This window comes from Uloborus diversus, chromosome 1, assembly GCF_026930045.1.
Source record: "Uloborus diversus isolate 005 chromosome 1, Udiv.v.3.1, whole genome shotgun sequence".
Lineage (NCBI taxonomy): Eukaryota > Metazoa > Arthropoda > Arachnida > Araneae > Uloboridae > Uloborus > Uloborus diversus.
The window spans coordinates 150,262,967-150,288,967 of record NC_072731.1 but is presented as its reverse complement, the minus strand read 5'-3'; the positions used below and the strand labels follow the sequence as shown (position 1 = coordinate 150,288,967).

At 32.2% G+C, this 26,001-nt stretch overlaps 1 protein-coding gene across 1 annotated transcript in view; it reads left to right on the top strand.

The window, feature by feature from the left end:
* LOC129232799 (sodium- and chloride-dependent GABA transporter 1-like) overlaps positions 1–26,001 on the top strand; it is a 66,770-nt gene that overhangs the window by 24,112 nt on the left and 16,657 nt on the right. Inside the window, exons 2-12 of the mRNA XM_054866903.1 lie at positions 1,483–1,905; positions 2,307–2,438; positions 3,222–3,459; positions 5,091–5,223; positions 5,371–5,505; positions 6,563–6,666; positions 11,631–11,755; positions 17,673–17,785; positions 18,954–19,085; positions 23,392–23,494; positions 25,084–25,184. Of these exons, the coding sequence (XP_054722878.1) occupies positions 1,629–1,905; positions 2,307–2,438; positions 3,222–3,459; positions 5,091–5,223; positions 5,371–5,505; positions 6,563–6,666; positions 11,631–11,755; positions 17,673–17,785; positions 18,954–19,085; positions 23,392–23,494; positions 25,084–25,184 (1,593 nt within the window). The 5' untranslated portion in view covers positions 1,483–1,628. The remainder of the gene's footprint in view (positions 1–1,482; positions 1,906–2,306; positions 2,439–3,221; positions 3,460–5,090; positions 5,224–5,370; positions 5,506–6,562; positions 6,667–11,630; positions 11,756–17,672; positions 17,786–18,953; positions 19,086–23,391; positions 23,495–25,083; positions 25,185–26,001) is intronic.

Genomic DNA, 26,001 nt, shown 5'->3' with positions numbered 1-26,001 from the left:
GTCAGATTGGAATTCCCATATCATCATTCTTGGAACCTCAAAAAGAAGGTTTCTATATCATACGTCCTACTTAGTTACATAACGTATTTGGTCACCATTTTTGAAATTCAAAGGCATCTATATATATAGATCGTAAAGTGCAAAATACTTAGATCCATATCTTTCAGAACTCCTTTATCAACCTCTTCCTGCTCAATCCAGTTTTGGCTAGTCCAACCTGTTGAAGTTTCAAACGGACTGATATTTGTTAAAATAGAGCATGTCTAAACAAACCAAGTTTTATCACGCGGAATCTCTGATAAGCATTTTAAAGTGCGGATCTAAATATTTATTTTTTTAGTAACATATCAATATTTTCAATCAGGAAATTAGGGAGGTGATGAATAAGTTCCTAACGCCTGACGTGAAACATTAAAATTAGCTAAAGATACTAAGTCTAATGCTTGAATCGAAATAGTTTCTGGAATTGAAGACGACTAACTCAAACTTTACCAGAAGATCGCAAAAAAAAGGGGGTGGGGGGAATAAATCTTAGCACAAAATATAAAAATTTTTACTTTTTGAACTCGCTCAATGTATTAAAATGGAACAGTCACGAAGAAATAACAATAATAAAAATTTGAGACGTACTTCAGTTTTCAGATGGCTTGCTGAATCTTCCTGCATCTAATGCAAGCAATCTTTTGATATCTATAGAAAAATTTGCGAATTCAACTATAAACTTGAAATAACAAGTTCTTACTGGTTATGGCATTATTATTTGATTAATTTTCTATTTTGACAAGTAGCTACTAATATTGTCAGAATGGTGTAAAAGCTCAATTGCGTAAGCAATCAGCAAATTAGATTTCAGTAATCTCGATTCGTAGAAAAATAACAGCTTGGAGAATCAATTAGTCATTGAAAGGGAATCTAAACACTGAATTTTTTTTTAATGTAATATTCTAAAAGACCATATTATTATGTATTTAACACATCAAATTCTTTACTGCGTCTTTACATTATCATTCTATCGAGTATAATAAACAAAACTAAAAATGAATTGAAAATTAATAAAAATAAAAAGCGGAAAAAAATTGAATTATAATGTCAAAAATGATAATGAAAAAAAAAGACAATGATGAAGACATCTTTTTTTTTGTTAGAAAAACTCATTTGGTTTGCCGCATATAAATCATCATTCTCTCTTTTCTTGTCATTTTTGAACAGTTACTGATCTTTTCATTTGTATGCATGTTGTACACAGATTAAACAATTTGATACATAACAGTTTTAAAATACTTTGCTACTGTACAAATCGCGTTTCGTTTAACATGAAAACTAGTATCACGTGCACGTATAGGAATTCTAGATGGCACATCAGTGTATATAGTAATATGCGCAGTTTACTGCATGTTTAGAGCTAAGAAACATAGACTTATTACTCTGCTCAATTTCAGTAGAAAGCTCATTCGCCGAACTGTTATTTTTTTCTCTTTTCAGATTTTTCCTTTCCCTTGTATTACGCTATACTTTTGAAATTTCATTGGATCATCGAATGATAAAAACTGTCCTGCCTCAACTTTGTCAACGACCACCTCAAATCATCGTTAGCTGTCAAACTACATAATCTTCCAAATCGGGTCACGATGCCTAGTCCTGAACAGTCTGGTCCAGAAAATGCTAAAAGTAAGAATGGACATCTACCGGCGAATGGCGAAACGCCATCTTCAGTGTGCATTTCCAAGAGAACCAACACAGAAGTGGACATATCCAGTACGTCTTCTGATGAAAGTTCGGAGAGGGACAGTGGAGAAAGAGGACAATGGAGTGGAAAATTAGATTTCCTCATCAGCGTCATCAATTATGCGGTTGGATTGGGGAATGTGTGGAGATTTCCCTATTTGTGCTATGAGAATGGTGGAGGTAAGCCTTATGTCTTTTATAATAAAATCAAACATAAATTGAAATTTACGTTTGAAAATGTTTTTGGTCGTTACTACTATGAGCATCATACTAATGAAACCAAGTCAACTCTTATTCTTGCTTGCTCTTTACATCGAAAATAGGCTAAGTTAAGCAAAAGATTATACAGTAAAACCTGTAAAGTTGACCACCTTTGTAAGCTGACCACCTGTCTAATTTGACCTCTATTTTCGGGCACACAGTTACTCTATACCATATAATTCAACCTCTATAAGTTGACCACCTGTTTAAGTTGACTACTAACGTAGTGCACCACAAGTGGTGAATTTACGCAGGTTTCACTGCAACTTTTTATTGCATCTTTATTATACCAAATAATGAAAAATGTGTTTTATTTTTAGGCGCTTTCTTGTTCCCTTATTTGATATGCTTGGTTTTACTTGCTGGACCTTCTTTTGTGATGGAAGTATCTATGGGACAGTATTTAAGTTTAGGAGGCATTGGAGTTTGGAATTTAGTTCCTATTTTCAAAGGTAAGGTATATTAAGGCGTGGTAACTTTTTCAATACTCTTTTAATTAAGGATCTATAATTTGATTTATATTCAAATATTCAATAATACAACGCTCCGTTTTTGTTCATTCCGTTAAATTCTTTCTAAGCATCAGTTCACGTGCGATATAAGGAATGTACTTATCATATGTTTTGTTCTTTTCCAGTTCTTAGATTTATGGAGTTGTGTACTGTTCTATGATTTGCTTACATTCTTAAATTTCTCCTCGTCTCAAAACAAGCAATAAAAGTGATAGTATGCTTAAAGTGAATGAGTATAATGAAAATAAATTTTTATTCGCAATAAATCCATCAAGTAACACGTTTTTTACTGTTTATCAAAGCGGTATTTCACATACAGGATTCACTCCTGATAGGTATTACAAAAATGTCATATTAGCATAGAATGAAAAGTGCAGCGCATTCTTTGATTAAAATAGCGGAAAAAAAAATGTGAGAGCAATACTTTACATTTTATAGAAGTGTCCAATAAAATTGCTTTATGATTGACGAGGGTAAAAATAAAAATATATTTTTTTCCGAAGGAGAAACCCCTATTAAACCCAGTCTCCAACAAGCTACGTCCCTATCCCAAAACCCAAGTTTTGATTTTTTTTTAGACACGTATCTTTTTGAAATGATTACTTTTATCTTTGCGCTGGCAAAGCTTTGTTAATTATTATATTCTTTATATAATTATCACTAACGACTTAGCAATACCGTAGAAATTTTCGTTCCGATCTAAACTTATCATTGTCTTTGTAGGTATTGGATATGCATCGATGACAATTGTTGCTTTATATAACATCTACTTTATCGTAATTGTGTCGTGGATCTGCTTTTACTTCGTATCTTCTTTTTCTTCTCTGCTTCCGTGGCAACATTGTGACAGTTACTGGAACAGCGAAAATTGCCAAGACATCCGTCTTCAAGACAGTAACTTGACCAACGTGAACTTGACGTCCACTAACAGAGAAAGTTCTTCTGTTGTCGAATTCTGGGAGTTAGTATTTTTTTTTTCGTTAAATTGTAATTAAAACCTATGCATTTCTTTTTCTCGTTGCTCTGTAAATTACTCTTAAAACAGTTAAAACTCTATAATTCTGACCATCTAAGCAATTCTCAAAACAGCATATTTTCTCCATAACTGGTTGTTTTCTATAAAGACACTTATAAGATCTTCATATTCAATGCTTTTCTATTTCCTTCTTTGTTTTCAGCTTGTTTCTTCTTCCCAAGGTGTGTATAATGTTTGAATAATATTGTCTCAGTGCGAAAGTTGTGTAACTTATTTTTCCCTTGTTTATTCTCCTTTTTTTTTTCTTTTTCGCGTTCTTTTTTTTTTCTTTTTAGACTTCCTTCCATACTATTTTTAATTTATCTGCATGATTTCTACTTCTTAGTACATATATGCTCAATAATACTAGTTCTACATAGATAACATATAAGGAACCTCCCAATCCTCGCCAACATTTATGCTGGCCAATAAGCACAAATGTGTCCTTATGCTTTTAGCCAAAGTTAATTTGGGAGAATTTGAGAACATTTCATGCCAAAAGCCTGAAAACAGAGCTATCTAATAGAGTATTAGTAAGGTGCACATCTGCATGACGAGTAAAAATTTCAATATGCATATTTCGGATTAATCCAAGTAAATGACGTCTTTCAGTCCAAGTAAATGAAGCCATGCATTTTTTCCCGGAATTGGTTATATTGTGCGTATTTAAGAAGTTCTTAATCACCTTTTTCAAGTCACAAAATAGTTTCGTAATCTCGAAAGCCATTTGAAGCCATTTTTACTTCTGGTCTTAAACTATTTTACTTAGCAAATAATGGGGTCGTTTCCGAAATTTTAAAAGTATTTTTTTCTGAAAGAGCATGATTAAAAACATAGGATCTGATCATTTTTTAAATAATTTGTTTAAGTTTAGTATTTTTAAAAAATTACTTAAATTGGCGTGCTTTCAATGTTTATGCTTCTGTCCGATGACTATCACAAATAATGAAATGCCATTCTGTGTTGCCATTCACGGAGCAAAATATTTAATTCCCATCTTTACTCACGTGTATTGGCAACGATATGTTTGATAGCAAGCGTAAAGAGCAATTTTAATTCGCTTCTTGATTATCATAACGTGGAATCGCTGTAGAAAGATGCGGCAAAGTGCATCATTTGTAACGTCATCAAAACCACGCCATGTTTCAAAAATCGGACATTTTAAAAAATTAATTAAAAAATAACTGTTGGGAAAATGAAAGTATTTTCTGAGTCCATGTTATTTTTTTTTTCTTATTCTATCCATTTCAGTGATAAAAAGTACTACTTTTGACTGAAGGAAACAGCCCCATTGCACTCAAAAATGAAAATTTTTTGAACTTTCTATTGGACACAATTATGTACCAGATATAATCCATGCCTGATCTATAAAGACAGGGGTTTTCAAACTGGATGACGTGGCACCCTGGGGTGCCGCAATAATTGCGAGGGATGCCGCGGAACAAAACGGTGAAGGAAACAATCCCATTGTTCAACAACCAGAGTCTTTCAGGAAAATATTGATGTACTTTCTCCTATTGCAATTGTCCTCATCTCTCGATTCTTTCTTAATCTTTGTTACTCTTTACTTATTACAGGAGGCGAGTTTTAGGCATAACGTCCGGTATTGAAACATTAGGAGCACTACGTTGGGAACTTGCCCTATACCTTGTTGCAGCTTGGATTTTTACATACTTCATCATATGGAGAGGGCTTCACCAGAGTGGAAAGGTGTGTAAAATGCGATCTAGTTGAGAGTTTCAGACATTAGGGATTAACTATTTTGGTATTAAAAAGATTTCTCCAACTATGCTTTGTACGAAGCTCTGATATACTTTTAAGGAAAAATAAACCATTTTCCCCTGTTTTTGTCAACAGATCATCTACGTAACGGCCCTCTTTCCATACGTTATATTAACCGTGCTTTTGATTCGTGGAGTAACATTGGAAGGCGCTATGGATGGAATTCTTTTCTATATTACACCTGAATGGGAAAAACTACGTGAACCAAAAGTAAGATATTAATTTTCTTAATGAATTTTGCTGTTGTAAGTACTTCTTGACACGTTGTTTCAAGGACTTTTTTGAAAATTAATTGCATAGTTAATTTGTATTTAAGTTTTGAGCTTTTGTAGCTTCATTGCAGGGATCTAAACCTGATGTTCAATAGGACATGAAAAATGTTTTCCTACATCTAAGGATTATTTCTCTAAGCTTGTTCGCACAAAAAAGTATGAAATAAAATATGTGTCAGATTTCTTGATTACAACACTCAAAAATTGCACTTAATCTTAATATTTTTATATTTAGGTTAATTCTAAAGCAGTCAACAAGAATTAAACTAAAAGTTTTTGTACAGAACTGAATACCACCTACTTCACTCCCAAATTTTGTAAATAAAATTTTTCACGCAAATTATAAACATTTTAAGATTAACTGCAAATTTTGACTGTTGTAATTTTAAAATCATATTGTTTATTTTGTTTCATACTTTTTTGTCCGAATCAAGGTTTTTAAAATAGTCTTTAGACTCAGAAAACTTTTTTTTAAATATTTGATTTTGAAGTTTTTTCGTTTTGAAATTTATTTGAAGCGAAACTTTTTGGAATGTAAAATATATTTACCTGTTACTTATCCTCATCAATATAGATATATTTATGAGGATGGATATATATATATATATATATATATATATATATATGTGAAACTACATATTATACACACACACATATATATATATATATATATATATATATATATATATATATATATATATATATATATATATATATATATATATATTATATATCTGTGTGTGTGTGTATGAAGCGTGTATAAATAAATAAAAGTACATATGAATATACTTATTTTTTTTTCCCGTTAGCAAACAAGTTTAAAATACTCTCAGTTTAATACAGAATGTAGTTTTTTTTTTTTTGATGGAGGCGCGATTTCGACACTTTTATTGGGGTTGCTTTTTTGTTGAATTGAACATTTCCTGGATGTTGAGTATTGCGATATTTGTTGCATAGGTACAGAATAATTACAGTAAAAGAAAATATTTTCTTAGGTTTGGGTGGCTGCAGGAACTCAAGTCTTTTTTACGTTTGGAATTGGGTTTGGATCCGTTATAAATCTTGGAAGCTACAATAAATTTCATCATAATTTTTACAGGTAAGTCAATTTTCAACATTTTTTAAATAAGGGGGTAAAATGCGTATTACTTATCTAAAGACAAATTTACCTAGTCCTGTACCCACTCCTTCTGTTTTTTCAGCGTTTATGAATTTTTTGCCTTTTTATACGTATTATTTCATCGTAAATAATACAAATAGTTCGTGCATGTGGCATAAACAGGGTGCGTACAGTTTCTATAAATATATTTGTGCTTAGTAGTAATGTACTAAAAAAAGTTGGAAAATAGTTAGTTTTTAGTATTTCTTACTTTTTTTCTTACTCTTCTACTTCTTTTTTTTTTTAAATAAATTATTTAAGGGAGCAGTTGTTAAAAAATGATCAAAGTTTTAGAAATGTAACTGCGTAAAAATTACATTTAATACCTAAGGTTTTCTCTATGTACTATCAGTTTATGGTGTCTTTTTTTTTTTAAGTTATAAGGCTTCACTCCTTACTCGCGTCGTTCAACAACCTATCGGTTTTGCTGCGTTGGATCTTGGATATACTGCTTCCCTTTTACAATGGCTTTTAAGAAAATGATTTTATTTGAACAAAACTTTTTTATGAGACAGTTAGAGCCAGTATTTTTTGTTCCGTCTTTCATTTTTCTTCTCATTTAAAGTCCCCCCCCCTTTTTTTGGCAACGAGTCAGATAGTTCATAAGATTTTTTATCCGTACGCACCCTCATAAACGCAATCGTTAGGGATTTGAGGCCACGATATTATAAAGCATTAAATGAATCGAACATAAAAATGGCATACCTGAAAAGTAGACAAAAGGCAGCGTATATTTTCTGTTGTATATGTTGGGCGTTACAAATTTCTGGTCTTACTTCCAAAAAGATGCTTAAAAAAAGTGTTCTTTACATATCAGTGATAAAACCTTCATTTGTTGATTGCAACGTTTTAGTTTTTTGTTGAGACATTCAACTATTTAAGAAAAAAATAGATATTTCACAGTCAATGCCCCCCTTCCTTTTTATTCCTTCGAATTAAATGTTTAACATTTTGCTGCAGAATGGGTTCACAAAATCTATCATAAGAAAAATAGAGATTTCAGCGCTTATTAAAAAGGGATAAATAAAACTAATCATTCACGGTTACAAATACCGTCACTTGAATAGAAGCTTTATAATTTTCAAAGTAAAAATTACTAAAACCCATAAGTGTTAACGCTATAAAAAAAATCACTTATCTCAAGTTTATTCATTATTAATCTATTTGAAATTGAGAACGAAAGTCAACTTTCCAAAAATGTTTCTGATTCGTGTCTAAATGTAAAAAAGAATAAATTCTTGAGTAAAATGCTAAGAACTTAGATTCAGTGCTAAAAACTAAAGCTTTACTCATCTGTAAAAAAAGATAACTGTATAATCAAAAACCTAAATGACACCACTTACTTCTGAGTAAAATTTTTGCATACAAGTCAAATAATGTTAAATTGCGGAATAAGATCGCCAAGTTTAGTAAAAAGTTTGGTAAAAAAATAATCAACCAATACTGTTACACACAAGCCCAATAAGTAAAACTTATTATTAAACTGCATTCAAACGCTTTATAATTCAATAAATTTCATGAATTATTTAACGTTTGGTAAATCTAACTGGAGTATTCAATGTAATAAAAAATTGATTTTCTTTCGCACTCAAAACAGTTTTGAAAAATAGAAATTATAAAAAGCAGCAAATATAGTGAAGATTGTTCTCAGAATAATTCATGGTTCTTTAGCAGTTGACCAAGAGATACACCTTTTTTTTTTTTTTTGCATTAAAGAAAAGAATATGTTTTGTTACTTTGAAAGATTAATTTTTATGACATTTCCTGTACATAATTGCTGGAAAACAATTTAATGTGAATAATTGAAACCTGCAATTTAAAATCATGTAACACATCTGAATTACTATGAAGTTCGTTCTATTGCTATCAGGTTCTGCAGAGCTCCCTTGGCAACTTCGTGGAACAAACAGTCGGTTATATTCTAAACGGGCCCTTAACAGCAAGATCAGGTAATTTATCAGCTGCTGTTGCAAAGTGGATATTGAAAAAGAAAATTTTTTTTAATAGTAATAGTTCAATATTTTTCGGTTTTGTCCATTTGAGACTTCAAAACCTATTTGCATACGTCATATTTAAAATAAAAAAAAAACAGTTTAATAATCTAAATCAAAGAATACCTGATTGGAAAAATTTTGTATCGATGATACGAACTCTGAACACATATTCCCATCTATTGGTTGTTAAGACATAATGGAACTTTCCCATTATTTGCTTGTTCTTCTTTTCCCAATCATACGAACAACTGACAAAACTTTCTTAATCAAATTTTAAGAATAAAACTTAAAATAAAATAAACTTAAAAATATTAAAATCACTTTTTAAAAAAATCATGAAATTTTTAACAAAAATTTTTTAACTTTGTCTCATAATTGATGTAAAATTTGTATTTATTACAGAAAGTTTAATGTTTTATTTTTTAATGTAAGTGATAAAAAGTGGTGTTACTTTTTTTCCATTGCATAAATATGCTTTCATTTTGTCATGAAATAAATTTTTTCCATGATGAATGTCTTTAACATTTAATTTCTATTAATAGAGACCAGCTCTTAAACAATATTATTTCTTGCTGCTAAATGTTTTTTCACAGCAAATTAAACATTCTGGATACCATATTAACCTTCTTCCTGAAAGAAAGATAGCTGATAATTTTTACCATGGCTGAACCTCAAAACAATCCGGAAAATATTTGCTGGGAATTTTTTACACAATTTATCTTTCGAAGCATATTTAATTTTAGACTCAGAAATGTCCAACCAGCTCAAATTTTCTTCCCAATATGGTTTTTAAATGCTAAAATAAAATAATTTTGAAACATTTTTACTGAGATTGGAAATTTTGAATAAAAAAACTGAATTTGACATTCACATTCATGATGAACTCTAGGTATGCCAATTAGTTGATTATTACTGTTTACAAATTGTGCCCTAAGTTGAGCTAGAATTGGTGTCAAGACTCACATTATTGAATTTTACCTGAAACATTGCATCAGTTTCAAAATCTACGTGAAAAAATGCACACGGCTATCTTCCATTTTGCTATGTACAGATTTGACCGGTTGTGAAATTTGAGAACATTGCTCAGATAACATTTTACGCAAAATATATACCAAGTGCATAAAAAGAAGTGAATATATTTTTTAATGAATAAAATTAGAAAAGATACTTAAAAATACAGAAAAAAATTAGTTTTAATTGCAGATTTTGATTCAATATTTTTCCAAAGAATTTTCATTTCCTTCAAGGTATCCCAAATGTGATAAGTTCAAATTAGTTGATGTATGGTTTTATAAAGGGTTTGCTTGATTTTAAAACAGAAGAAAATTTACTGCTGAACAAATTATTTTATCCCTTTTGTTTAATGTTGAGTTTAGTAATACTTGTTTCACTCATGACACTGGTTCTTGACTTGTTCTTCAGGGGTTCATTTTGTTTAACTAAAACAGAAAAAATAATAATTAGTACAGTGCAGCTTATAATGAAAAAGAAGTCCCAAAAATAGCAAAACATTTTTTCGTGATATTATATAAGTATAACACATGAAAAGTCGTACGTCATATCAATTCTTGAAAAAACTAGAAGAATTTGCTCTCCAAGAAACATGATAATGAAAAACTTTTAAGAATTACAATAATTGGACCTGCCTCAAAAAGTATTGGAACGCTAATGAGTTGGCAGTCAACTTGAATTTTGGCACAAGAAAAAATATGTCTTTTAGTTGTCTCAATCTGCTCAAGTACTTAAGGAAAGTAACACATAAAACAAACTTGAGCAAACCAGAAAAATAAGAGTAGATGGAAATAAATGAATCAGACTTTTTTTAGATTTATTATCTTCGAACTAAAATTATTTCCAAACGGATTCAAAAAGATGCAAATTTCTTTCAAGCAAAGTAAAATTTGTTAATGCGGAAAAGAGAAAAATCATTATCTTAGGAGAAGAAAGAAAGAGCGCGGAAAAACATGTCCCCAGTGAATTAGATTAACAGTGTTGAAAAAATAAAGAAAAAAAACCTTAGTCACATGAAAACATAATTGAAATGAACTTTCAAGACTGAAACAGAAGTAGTTTCTAATAGAATGTTGGCTTTTCAATCCTTTACTTTGGTAATTCTTTACATAAAACTGAAATCGTGAATAAAACGGAAAACGTTTTAGTTATTTTGAATTGCTATGTACTGACAGTGTTTCTCAAATATTTTCACTCCTTTTAAACGTTAACTTAATGTCCCTTTCTTTTATAGTTTATGCTGTCTTACGATCCTGTTACAAGTATTCAATTTTACTAACTCTTTTGAGCTAACTTCACTTAAAAAAACTAAAATTTCAAAATTATGTTAGGAATCAGAAAACCTCATCGTCTATTTTGTAACGAACCCTTCTTTATCTCTTGTTAACAACAAAAGGCAAGAGTTTTTCAAATAATAAGTAATATTAAACTCTTCTTGCTACGTATAGTTTATAATTCATTTAATGTTTCTAATTTCTGGCATTTTTGACTTTCATTAAACTAATAAATTAAGTGTTGATTAACAATTAAATTTTTCGTTCATCTTCATTTTTTTAACCTTTTCCTTTCTCGCTCTCACACGTTTCACTAACATATAACAAAATTACAAGAATATGAGTTTTAAAATATTTGAACTATAAATGAAACAAAATGTTTTGAGCCTTAAAGCTTCAGATCAAAACGTTAAATTTTCTTCTTGCACTGTGTTTAAATTCTAGATTTTATCATCCTTTAATCCATCCCTAACATTCTCTTCGGAGAGATAGCGCCTTATTTGAGAACCACTGTACCTAAATGCCGAGGCTTGGTAAACCACGGGTTCTTGATTCGTTACATTTACGCTTTCGAAAGATCTCAGTGTACAAAATATTTTCATTTCTATTTCATGTTTATTTATAGAGATTCTATCATACTATGCATTGTGAATCCCATGACCAGTATTCTCGCAGGATTTGTAATATTTTCAGTGCTTGGTTACATGGCACACATTCAAGACATTCAGGTGTCTGAAGTAGTGAAATCTGGTGAGTATTTATAGCTATTATTTTACGGCAGTTTTAACAATGCTTGTGGTAAGTATTTAAACATTTCTTTGTACTTTGCTGTAAGTTTCGACACAGATGGATTTCTATTTCTGAATAGCAGTATTTCAGTACGGTATTATCTTTTATCCTCCTCGGACCTGAGACTAGGAAAAAATGTATGATGTTACACCAGTGGCGTTGCTACAGGGGGGAGGGAGTGTCCGACTCGGGTGTCACGCGTCTGGGGGGGGGTGACACCCAAAGTGGAATTGCAATTTTTTGAAAAATATGAAGCTAAAATGTATTTTTAAGACGAGAAATTTTAAAATTACCCTCACTGTTATTTTTCTTTTGTACGTTAGCCACTCAAAATTTCATTATAATTTAAATATAGTTGTTTCTGGAAATTGTATAAATTTCATCTTTTCATGTTCACATACAATTTTATTCATATATTTATTTGCCCTTTTTTTGCGTTTGTGGGGGTGGGGTTTCTGATTTTAATGAAAAAACACATTTGAAAAGATTTAATTGCTTAAATAGAAATATTTTGCTGTAGAGCACATTCATTTAAATGGATGTTGAGGTCAGAATCAAGAACATCGTAATGTTAAAATTGAGCTAAAGAATCTGCTCAAAAATCTTTATGTGAATTTCAATAGAATTTTTTGTTTAGAACCATACTAATAAGAAACTGATTGTTAGAGTGTATTACAATCATTAATGTTTCCATCACTCAAATCCTGAATAATGATATCAATTAGAGTTCTTGACTTGACTGAAAACACTTTTAAAATTGTCGATCCTCTAAAGAAATGAGAAACATTAACAGTTGCGTTAAAATTGTTTAGTGCATTAAACTCTTTTAAATATCTTAGTTTTACAAAAAGAAAGGTGATAAACCTAGCAAAGCATTTAACTCTAAGCGAATATCGTGAATATAAACGAAGAAAATCCATAACCATGCTTGATAAGTTGAGATCCAACATCCATTTGAGCGGATGCTTCCGACAGCAAATTAATTTTACGATTCTCCTTTTATGGTGTATTCTTCATTTATATCATAAGAAAATAGGCCAAATTGCTATAACTGTCTTGCAAAAATAATGAAACATAACGAACAGAATGAAAAGACGAAAACTTTTTTGCAGGAAAGTGAAATCTCAGACTGACTAAATCACTGCACCATACTGTAAAGTAAATAAAATGTCACTGAGAGATCGCTGACGCTAAAATGTGACCTCTGAATCATCTACTTTTAAACTACTGAAGTTCTTGTGAGCTACAACCCACTCTGTTGCAATAACTACAATATCCATCTTAGTAGAAGAGAGATCTCAAGAAGTTAAATTAATATTGAAAGAAAAACTAATCTATTAGCAAGTACTTTGGGATAGTTGAATTCACAAGCACACATCCATAAAATTAAAAAAGAAATGAGAAAATTATTTTTATCTTTTCTAAAAACCATATAAATTCAGCTTTTAAAGAAGTGATTTTAACATGGATAGAAGATTCCAAAAATATCTAATACTTATGCATAAGTTTAAGCAAGTAAGATATATAAAACAATAATTTGGAAAAAAAGCTTGAGTAAAAACTTGTACTATGTACAGAAAAATTTTTTGATGTTGATTTTTCAAATACGTTACTAGACACTGCTATCTAAACATACTGTTTGAATAACTAATAGAATTTTTGCCAGCATATAACTTTATAAACAATGCGAAACTTACCATGGAAAAGGAGGACTGATTAAACGTTGTGCTAACGTTTGAAAATGAAGCTAACTAATGGTTTAAAAAACCGAAGGTAAACATATTTCTTGCCTACTAACTGCCTTATAAAATAACCATTCTGTGTGAGAAACTTATGAATTTTCAATGTCTATGCATAAAGTATTATGAGGCCTCTAGTATATTACTCGTACATTGAATTATACAACATACCGTACTTATTTATGGATAGAAGTGCGAATTTTAGTAACAATTCTAAAAAAGCTTTACAACTGGAGGACGAAGCTTCCTAAAAATAAAATTGGTTAAAACGTATGTGAGATCATCTATGTCTCAAATGCCGATCTTTTGTCAAGGATTACAAGCTGAAAATTGCAAAAGATTTTCTTCAATTCTAGTCAGTTCAAGAATATGCTAATGAGAAGAACTGGAATGTCACCTATGGTTTGGGATTTTAAAAACGTAATTAACGTATTTCTGTTGAATGAATAAATACATTTATTTTCAAAAATATTGTTTTTTATTTATTGAGCAGTAAAATAAATGCGTCATTTGAGGCATTAAATACACTATATGACCAAAAGTATTGAGCCATTTTTACGATACAAATTTTTAAGGATTTCTCAAGAAGTAAGAGACCAATTGCTTTGTAACTTTTGTCACATAAAAAGTATGCTACAGCTATCATTTTCCAACAAAAGTTATATAACCCTTGAGTTCCGGGAATCAGTAACAAATTGAGGGAAACAAAAATGTTTTTTGATCATCATTCATCGTAAATAGCTGAGAAAAAGCTGTACATTTCAGAAATTAGTTGGCTTGCTATGTACAATTATTTTAAACACTTTAGAGAAAGTATCAGTGATATTCATGAAGATATGAGCATTTCGTTGGAAACTACGAATTTTTTTGGAAGGCTTTTGGCCCATAAAACGCGAAGTTTTCCGTCAAAACGTACCAAACTTTCACAAAACTTGACAGCATACAAGAGAAGTATAATACTAAAATTTTAAATTAAAATGTTGAAAATTTGATAAAATATGGACATTCGAAGCAATTAATTTTATCACTGTGCATGCGAAAAAGATAACAATTTATAAATTTTATAATCCAAAACCCAAATAGGTTTCTCAACTCATGATAAAATCCAGGTTGAATATCTTAAAAAATAAGTAAGTTATCACGATCTAATGAACCGAATTTGAATAACTCTTGGATAGACGACGAATCATGAGGGATCATTCGCAAATTATCTGCTTTTATTATGAATCACGCTGAACGATTGCAAGCAAATATTGCAAACTTGCGAACGACACCACGATTCGTCGCCTATCCAAGAGTTATTGAAATTCGGCTCTTGAGATAACTTTCTGAATTTTTAACATATTCAACTGGAATTGCATCATGGGCTGGGGAATCTAGTTGTGTTTTAGATTACAGAAGTTATAAATTGCTTTAATTGCTTTAAATCTCCATATTTTCAACATTTAAATTTCAAATTTTCTATTCTTCTTTTGTATGCTGTCAAGTTTTCTGAAAGTTTGGTAAGCTTTGATGAAAAACTTTGCGTATTATGAGCCAAAAACTTCAAATAAAAATCATAGTTTTGAAGGAAATGCTTACATCTTCATGAATATCAGTGATACTGTTTCGAAAGTACGTAAAAGAATCGTACATATTAAGCTAACTAATTTCCGAAATTTGCAGCTTATTCGCAGCTATTTATGATGAATGATGATCAAAAAACATTTTTCTTTTCCTCACTTTGTTACTGATCCCCGAAACGCAAGGGTGACATAACTTTGATTGGAAAATGACAGCTGGAGCATACCTTTTATGTGACAAAAGTTACAAAGCAATTTGTCTCTTATTTCTTGAAAAGTCCTTAAAAATATGAGTTTTTGAAAGTGTTCCAATACTTTTGGTCACATGGTGTGTCTCCAAGTGTGACTCTGATCGTACTGGAGAACAGCGATTTGGTTGTATTAGATCTAAAACTTATTTTTGACCAACTTCTGGCAAATATGATCTTAGATTTAGTCTATCACATCAAGTTTTTGGCGATACATAGGAATCAAAGAGATTAATTCGCAAAATATAGAACATTTTTTCAAAAATATAGGACAAAAAAATAAGGGGGGCGGGCAGGGGCGGCATTTCAGCATTTCATTTGGGGGGGTCGAGTTTCTTAAATATGTAATACTACAGTGTGGTACAAAACACACATTAGCTAATAGGGAGTGGTCATAAAATCGGTTTACTATGAATAAAAATTTGTGTTTGGAAACAATTAAAATTTTGACTCATTTTCTAATAAGTTGTCATACAAAACATGAATGCATAATTTTTGGAATTCGGAAGAGCAGGAAGTCGTATTACTAATCTGTCAGTGCCCAGTGTCATGCTGTTTTGCCATGAAGTAACAAAGTTATGTATGAAAACACTATTTATATCTTGCTCTTCAAAATCACCCAGGCAACTTCAAAAATTGTGAGGGGCTTAAGGTTTCATCATTGAATAATCTAGTCTCGTCGGCGCTCTCAACTTCAATGAGATGTCATCTGCATACAGCTTTGTTATTCACTATTAAAGACTGATGAGTTCATTAACAAGGACGAAACTACAATCTCTGGATGTGATAACCGATCTGTCGGTATATTGCTTGTAATTTTTCTTGCCTCAAGCTAAAAATTTTACTTATAATTGAAACATTTTATTTTTCGTTTTCAACATCCAATCCAGATAATAAAGAGCCAACCATACAGAAAAATAATTATCATTAAATCTTGTGTTAATTTCATTCGAAACTGAATTGTTTACTTCATACAAAATATTAAGAAAACAATGTTTGGCTTTACATCATGTGGGTTTTCGTCACTATCTTTTTTTTTCTTTTCGCTTTTTTAGAATTGGCTCTGAGGAAAAAATTTTTTTTAAAGGTGTCAAGATTGATTGAAATATGCATCTATATATAAAATCTAGTTTCAGTTTCAATTGTAGATTGAGCTATGGTAGTATGCTGTACAGATCAATTGTAGATTGAACTGTGGTTTGAATAGTCCGAAAATTAAGGGTAGCGGATTGAAGATGTTTTGGTAGAGTAAAGCTTTTTTCAAAAACTTTCCTCAATACAAACAAATTGAATATAAATTCAAACGAAGTCATACATGGTAAAGGGCATGAGCTTTTTCACCATTGAAAGAATCATTTTGCAATAAATCTTCCAGTCGTCAAATCATTGCTTTGAAGTTATAGATAAATAATTTTATGGTTTTAACTCTTGAAGTCCATTTTCTGTCACGCCGAGATTGCATAATTATAGTGCCCCATAAAAGGTATTTGTTGATATGTTTTTTTTTTTTAAATTCAATAATCATATGCGTGTTTCTAGCAGATAAAAGCGATAAACACTCATCAAATAAATATACATTTAAAAAATGAGTGTAAAAGTGATTGTAAAATATCAAGGATTTTTCTAGTGAAAAAAACCATGCAGCCGCACCATTTTGCGCGAGCCTCTCATATTAGACATACCATCGTTACACTGGCACACAAGTATAAAATATTTAGGCAAAATGAGGAAATGCCTTCTTTAGTTAAAATTAACCATGGTTCTCTATCACTTTTCTATGTTCTGAAAAGGCCGGAAAATACTTCATGAATTTAAGTCATCATCCAAATAATGAAAAACACTTTTTCTAGTCTGGGAATGCGTCGAGTTTCATCAAATAGTTACTGAGAACCAGCGAGATTTTTAAAAATGAACATTGATTTCCGATTTACATAAATTGAATTCACCCATTTTCTATCATTCTGCTCATAAAATTTGGGGGTGCAACCGCACCCTCTTGACCCCCCTATTTGCCGCCCCTGGGGGCGGGTAAACGAAAGCAACAATCATTTAATTTCGTACACTGAATGTAAAAAAATGCCCTTTTCTGTTTCTGTGGTAGGAAGGGGGGGGGGACTAACCACACTTTTTTTTAATCAGCAGAGCAATTTAACTCTAAAACAACTCAAAAATTGAACTCAACGGATATTTTTCCCCAGTGCTGTACGTTGTACAACATCTTTCAAGTTTTGTGTATCTGTCTCTGATTTATTTTTAGAACATTAAATAGAAACTTTTCAGTTACTACCACAGTTATTATACGCTTTTTCTTGCATGCCATATTTTACAGGTCCAGGTCTAGCTTTTTTAACATACCCAGAAGTTGTTGTTCACTTGCCATTGTCTCCTGTTTGGGCTTCACTCTTTTTCTTGATGCTTTTCGTGCTGGGCATTAACAGTCAGGTAAGAAAGTTTTATTCAAAGCAAGATTATTTATGAAGGTAAAAGGCTACTTGAAATTACTAAAACGAATGATCCATATTTACGGTTCTCGACAAATTAAATTATAGACGAAATATTAACGAACAAATTAACCCCTTGTAGTCAAAAAAAAATTTTTTTTTGAACCTACATTTTTAAACGCATCATAGTTGCAATGCTTGCTAAAAAATTGTTAGGGACCATCCATGAATGATGTCACATTTTATCAACATATTTGACCCCCATCAGCTCCCTCCCTTTGTCACTCTTCATCTTAACCTCTCCCTTCCCTTTGCCATATGTCAAGCTATATTACAGGAACGTATTGCTCTAAAAATGTTTTCATTTCGAACAAATTGTATGATGTCACACTTCTTGTTACCCTCACCGTCGCACTTTCTTGAGCCTCCTCCTCCCCCTCAAATTGTGGCATTCTTTATGGCAGACCTCTTATGCATAATTTTAAAAGGTACTTACCGGAAACAGAAATGAAACATCTCAAAAAAAGAAAAAGGAAAAGGAAAAAAAAAAAAAAAAAACGCTGAGGAAACTAAAGTTTTATGTAGTACTAATTTTAATTGATTCATTCGCAAACACTACAATGTAAGCAAATTATTTATAAAGTTAGGCTTTCTTTACTGGCTGTTTATTTGTAGTCTATTCTTTTGTAGTTAAAGTTTGAAAACTTTTCTAGAAAATTGTGAAATCTTAATTATGTTTCATTATTGATTACATCGTTAAAAACATCCTCATGCACTTTTTATGTTATTTTATCCCAGTAGTGTAACAAGAAAGATAATTATTTTTTCTTTTACTGAGCATCACGAATTGCTTAATGTTTTCACTTGAACGTTGAATGACGTCCGTCATTTGGTTTTATTTTTCTATGCATGTAATGCAGGCGTTTAGTGGAAGCAAGAAATCCAGCGAGTAGGGTCTATCGCAATTCGTGATAGCAAAAAACATAATTTGAATTCAAGATCTCAAAATTCAAATGAAGGTCAGTCCTCCCCCCCCCCCCCCCCCAAGTTTTTGAGATTTTATCGCCGGTGCGCGTTTTGTACATTACTTAATAAGATTTGGTTTGTTGGTTTACTTCCGAGTTTTAATTTAATTTGTTTTGTTACTAAATTATGATTCTACATTACAGTTTTGTACCGTGGAAGCTCTCGTATCCAGTCTTGTGGATGAATGGCCAAAGCTTTTGCAAAAGAGGAGAAAGGTTTTCTCACTTTGCACATGCATGGTCTTGTGTCTCTTGGGCTTGCCAATGGTGACTCAGGTAGGTCAATATACAACATTTAGCTATAATAAATGCCTGAGAAATAACTATTCGAAAAAAAAAAAAAATCTGCTAAAGATTTGAAAAAGATCCCAATTATTCCAATATTTTTTAAAAACTTTCTAGAACATATAAGTGTTCAAATACATTATGCAGTCAAAAGCCATTGGGTATTTTCAGTGTTAAACATTTTCCCGAACTTCTGAAGAAGAAAAAATGGTGATTAAATGAATAAATAACCAACGTTTTTTTTTTTTATACACGAAAATTGCTAATTACTGCCGACGCGTGTTTCGGTGTTACAAGGAACACCTTTTTCAATGCAAAAAAAGCGAGCTTTTGGATGAAAAGTCATTCGAGGAAAACCAATATCAATGTCAAAGCGAATGCCAATCTTTTCTCGGATGACTTTTCATCCACTAGTTCACACTTCTTGCATTAAAAAAGGTGTTCCTTGTAACATCGAAACACGTGCAAGGACGAATACAAATGAGGGGCGATGGGGACGATTGTCCCCCCCCCCCCCCCTTGAGGGACACTTCACCGGCAACTTTTCCGAATTGAAGTTCTAAAACACAAGTGTAGGTTATTTTTGATGACGTAAAGAAAGGAATGGGGTTCAAATCTCTCTCCCAGAAACTTTCCGAAATTGAAGTTTCAAAAAGGCAATTTTAGACGATCTTTGGCGATTTTAGGGGGAGACGGTTGGAGGCCTTCCCCACGCCGGCACCAAGCCTGATCGGCGCCGTCGTGGAAATGTCTTTTGAGCGCATTTGTGCAGTGGCGTCCGGCTAAAATATAATTAACACCTGGAATGAGGTTTTGTAGACATGACGTGAAAAAAAAAAAAAAGTTTAGCATTTAATTTATTTGGAAAAAAAAAACCAATGTATAAAAATGTGTATTTAATTTTGGATTACAGTGTATGTTTTTAATTCATATCTCGATATTATTTCGAGTTCATTAGCTCCTCTGATATACTAATGCGTTTTGGAAGAAGAAAGTATTTTAAATATCAAAGTTAATGCCGTTCTAAATATCTCTCTAAACTCTAATTGATGAATAATTAAACATTTTTATGCCTGTTAAAATATGACAACAGGGTACTAATATTTCTAAAATGAAGTGTAGAGGATATTCCACCTTTAAATCTGAAACTGAAATATTTTCCAGTTAAACTAAATTAATTTAAAATACAGAATCTTTAAAAAGGCATTGAATATGAAATCTGAAAACAAATTCATTGTCCATATAACGCACGGTCCGGCAGGTCCATGGACCTGGTCACCACCAATTTTAGGAACACCAAAATAGGGTAAATTTCTTTCCCTTTCCCGAAATTTCCACATGAAAAATGAGGAGATTTGGAGATTTTCTAGTGAGAGGGGCACCTAAGTTTGCCAGGGCCTGGGCATAACTTTGGCTCTATCAGTCCCTGCATTTAATAAAAAGTTCAGTTTTGTGTGGGGTTTTTTATATATATATATATATTTATTTTTTTAAGGTAAGAGAGATTTTTCCATTTTTGGAGCATTTTTGATTGGAAGAGCTCGACGCCTTCTTTATTCTGGCGTCGTCGTGTGGTGCCGCACGACCTCGTACATAGGAACGTCGCGAGCTTGCAATTCCCCCGGGCTCAAAAATTCAAAATTTAAGTCTTTGAGTCGCGATTGTAGATATCCCTGGTAATGTTAGATAGGGGAAAGAACGGGATCTCAGAGTGACTTTCCTCCGGTAATTTTTCGGAACTGAAGTTTCAAAAAGCGCAATTTTGGACAACCTCCGATGATGTAGGAGGAGAGAATTTCGAAACATTCGCGCGGAATTATTACGAAATAAAAGTTCAAAAACGCAATTTTAGAATACCTCTTTCAACGAAAAAAGAAAAGAATAGGTATTTAGGAACCTTCTCGGCTAAATCTTTATATTTTAGTTGTTTTGGATCAAAATGCAATGTCATCCCCCAAGCAAATTTGAGTAGGTACGTAGTAAAATTTAAGTTAAAAAATCTACCATCCTGTCCTGGAAACATTTCTGAACCCGCCCTTGAATACGTGTCGGCAGTAATTTGCAGTTTTTGTGCATCAAAACGTTGGTAGTTCATTCATTTAATTTTCAAGCACAAACAATTTGACATTGATTCATTCAAACATGGTTAATTGTTAGGATATTTTTGCTACCAGTTAATGAGCACTTGAGCACAGTTTTATTTTTAAAACTTCATAAGATCCTAAAGAACTAGCATCTGGTATTTGAGAGCAAAAACATTTTCATTAATACGTGTAGTGCAATTATTTTGTTGAAAAACTACGAGGACTTATATGGTTGGATCAGCTTCATGTTTTTTAGGGGTTGAACAAAAAGTGATGTAACACCCTGATAAATAAAATGTCTAATATGCGAGAAAACACAGTCGATGAATATGCCGAATTTTTGTTTCAAGTTAAAATTTCAATGAGATTTTCTTCATGATCTGCATTAGTTAATTACTCATATTTTAATATATGCTCTCCAATTAGTATTCTTCTTTTGTGTTTTCCGATTTTCCCTCTTTTTTCCTCTTCACTTTTTTTAAAGGGTTTTTGCTCATAGATTCTTTTTCTCTCTTCTGTTGCTTTTGGACTGAATGGAGAGAAATTACTGCTGCTAATTCTTCAAAGAAGAAAATTGAAACTTTATCAAAGAGAAAAAAATAATAATAAAACATAATGCGAACTACTCATTCAATAGTTGTGTTCATTCCTTGGTGAGATCACCTTATTCCTGGTCTAAATATTTTTTATTAAATCAATTTATCTTGTATTGTTATCAAAGTACCAGAGGGATACTAAGCGGAGGCATAGGTTAACTATTATTGCATGAATGTATTCACAAAATGAAATTAATGTAAGGCAACACCGCCAGTTTGCATTAATTCAATCATAGCATATGGTCTCGGTGAGTTATTATACCAACACGGTGATTTCTCCTTGGTTTTCTTACAAATGACATAACTCGTAAGAAAAATAAGTAATCAATACTTGATCATACTATCATCCTATACTAATCAGACAAATTAATCATTAAGTTTTGAAAAACACAGGGTAAGTCAAACCTCCTAGTAGTCTAACCCATATTTATAGGAGCGTTGACCAACACATTACTGGTGAGTGGAACTGTACAAGTTTTTTTTTTTTCCAAAATTCTCGATGTATGAACCTTTCGTATTGCAGCAATAAGAAGTCCAAATTGTAATTCTTGCTTCACTCGCTGCAACAAGTCACGATTATTTTTAGAAAATGCGGCTGTGATTTTTGGCGGAAATTTTGGTACTCACTTGGCCCATGATGCACGGATTCACGATCTTTGATGTAATAGCATAAATAAATCGCTTGGTCTTAGGTCCGGAGAGCACAATGACCACAGAAGAAGGTGATTGTCGTCATCAGATTCTCTTAAAATCCAACAACTAGGAAGCTCATTATTGAGGAAATAGGGAATGTTTGTCAGATAATCGGGAATGCCCCATCTTGTTGGAAAATGAATGGTCATTGATCGTGACATGTTACACCGATTTACAGAAGAGTTAGTCTTAAGACTTGATATCTGGTCGCATTACGAAAGGTTCACATATCGAACATTTGGAAAACGAAACTGGTACGGTTTCTTTCTCTAGTGAAGTCTCCGTTGTTGCTGCATTGGTAATATGTTTCTTTAAGAAGCCTTCCAAACCCTGAAGGGAATTGCCACAAAACCTGAAGATTGCGAGGCACCCCTCGCAATTATTGCGCCATCCTAGGGTGTTGCGCCATCCAGTTTGAAAACCCCTGTCTTTAGAGATTAGACATGGATTCTATCTGGTATATAATCGTGTCTAGTAGAAAGTTCAAAAATTTTAATTTTTGAGTGCAATTATGTTCCGTCTATTATAACACAGAATGAAAAACTTATGCTCGTATTATAAGAAAATTAATGGAAATGTTTGACTGCGTTGTAGCTGTATTGGCAATATATTTGTTTTGGTAAGGCTTCCAAACCTCCGGAGGGAATTTTGATAAATAGATGTATATATTGCACAGAGCAGGGTGCCGTGATAAACTTTTAATTCTTCAAAGGGTGCCGCGAATCGAAAAAGTTTGAGAACCTCGTCTAAAGGTGTATTGAGAAGCTTATAATTTGGTTTAAAATTATGAGTTGTTAAAGCAACCATTGCAGTTGGGTTTTCTCGTTGAAATCGAATTTACCGTTACAAGTGTTTTATACATCGGTATTTATGCATTTTCTCTCGAAAAATTGATTCTATATAATAGTATTCATGTCCCTACAGGGAGGAATGTATATTTTCCAACTGATGGATTCCTTTGCTGCGAGTGGTATACCTTTACTCTTCACTGTATTCTTCCAAGCAATAGCTATAGGTTGGATTTATGGTAAGAAAGTTCGTTGATTCTTAATTGTTAAATAAATTTTGGCTTGAATGTAATTTAGTATGAAAAGATTTATCATTGTTGTTATGCATTTCAGTGATTCATTAGAATCGAGTTTTTCTAAGGATTCATTTAGTTAACGATCATGCACGTTTATTATGTGTTTTCCATTACACAGTCGCGCCCGTTCATATAGTGAAGCCGTTAATAGCGAATTGATGACTGAAGAACTGACTTATTAAAAGTGGGTTTTATATTTTTCTCAAGTCATTATTTCATGAAAAATAAAATGGAGCTTTAAATTGGAAGGAAGGAGTCTGCAGTGGCAAACTATTTCGATTTTTGAGATCGAGTCCCTAATTTTTAAAGGTCATTTAATCAATAGCAACGTAAAACTTCAATTCGTAAAAAAAAGTCGGCAGTAGGGTGTCCACATAACCGGTCCCCACCCCTTTTTTTGGTGCATCAGCCGCTTATAAACGGTTTTATCAATGCATTCAATCGAAATGCTTTTATGTAGTATTTGAACAGACTTTGAAGGCAGAAAATAAGTGTAAAATTAAAATAGTTTTCATGCCGCAAAGTTATGCATAACTTTTTTGTTTTCTTTTCTCAAGAAGCATCCTTTCGGTACGAAAGGATGAAGTTCTAAAATGCACTCTATAATGACATACAGTCGTCCCCGTTTAGAGCATAGTCGGAGGGCCCAACAAATATTTCGTTATAAAAAGATAAATAATGTGCAAAAGAACGTGAAGTGATATTGAAGCTATTACATTTTACACGTGAATCGGTCAATTTTATCATTTTTCATCAATCATTAATTTTGAACTTAGAAAAGTGGAGAGTGGTGCCACTTTACTTCAAAAAATTTATTGGTCAGAATTTGATGAAGTCTATCTCAATAGCTCTCCGATCATTCTGATTGTCGACCATTAACTGCCGAGTTGTGAATTTTGTCAACCCTTTTAAGTTACCGTCGAAATACATTATTCAACGTTACCGTATTTCGAAGGTAACGCTTAAACCCACTTAACAAACTAAATATTTCCGAAACATACATGCAGAATTTCAGTTCTACATTGACCTGCGCGTCCAAGTCTGTAGCAAAAACTGATTGCATATCATTGCTCTAATTTAATGCCATTCATTTTCAAAATAGACGAAAAAAAAAAACCCCCCAATAAATTACGAAAGAAGTTGCTAGACTTTTTTTATAATTGTAGGGGGCTCAAATTCTTCTTAAGGAGTGTCAAATAATTCTTCTCCCCAGCAAATGAGTAATATTTTTTGCCAGACAGAACGCCAATACACTATCATCAATTTGCATTATTTACTCACGTTTACTAAACATGTTTTACCGTTGATTAAATAGCCAGTTGAACTCTCTACGTCGAAGTTATATTATGACAAAGATTATTAAAATGGTTCAATAAATGTTTTTATTTCTAAATAGAAACTTCTTGACATCTTTGTAGGCGATTTAACTTTTCAATGCGTTTACTTCTCCTTCAGTCATTAACTTTAATGAGTTTTCAATTCTTCAATTTTAATTGGATGTTTATGTGTATTAATTAGATATTATTTCACAGGGGTTCGTCAGCTTTCTAAGAACATTCAAACAATGGTTGGCTTTCCACCAGGTTGGTACCTGAAGATCGGTTGGACTGTGTTTATTCCATCTGTTACTGCGGTAAGTAAACTCAAGTATTTAACTAAACGTTTATTAAAAAAAAAATGCGCGATGTCACCTTTCTTGTTACCCCTTCCCTCCCCTTTGTCACGATTTCTCGAACATCCTCCCCTCGCAAAGCGTTTCATCATTTGTAAACAGTTCTTAACAGGTATCATTCTTCAACACAGAAGTACAGCTTTTATAACATTCAAGTATTACTCGCTTTCAACTTTAGTACATTTACCCAGCAATATTTTCTTTCTTTTCAACTGTGCTGTGTAAGGTACCTTAGCCCTTAGCAGACTCAGTGCGATTTCCCCCATATGGCATCAAGCGGGGATATCAATGGCTCAGAGAATTTTTAGAAACTCTCACCAGAGGGTAGGCACAAGTGTGGGTTGAAAAAACTTATTTTTTATTTCGAAGTTGTAATAGCGCGGAAAAGTTACGAATTTTAAAGACAAAAAGGAAAAAATGAATTCCGGAAATCGATTGACATCTTCCGGTTGTGAGTGGGTACTTAAGTTTGACTAAATACGAAAAAAAAATTTTGCGATTTAATTTTTTTTTAAATTAGATGTTATTTTAATGTAATAGATTGTAACGTCTTTAAATAGAGTCTCAAAACATTGTGTTTAAATTTGGTTTCGATCAGTAAATAACTTTCGATCGCGCATAAGCCCCAACAGAGCCGTAACCAGATTTTTGTTTCAGGGGGGGGGGGGGGGTTACCAAACACATTTTTTGAAACATTTATATGGTCTATCAAATTTGGTTTCATGTGTATTCTACTGATTTTCGTTACGATAGATTTTCTAATTGGAGGGAAGGGATA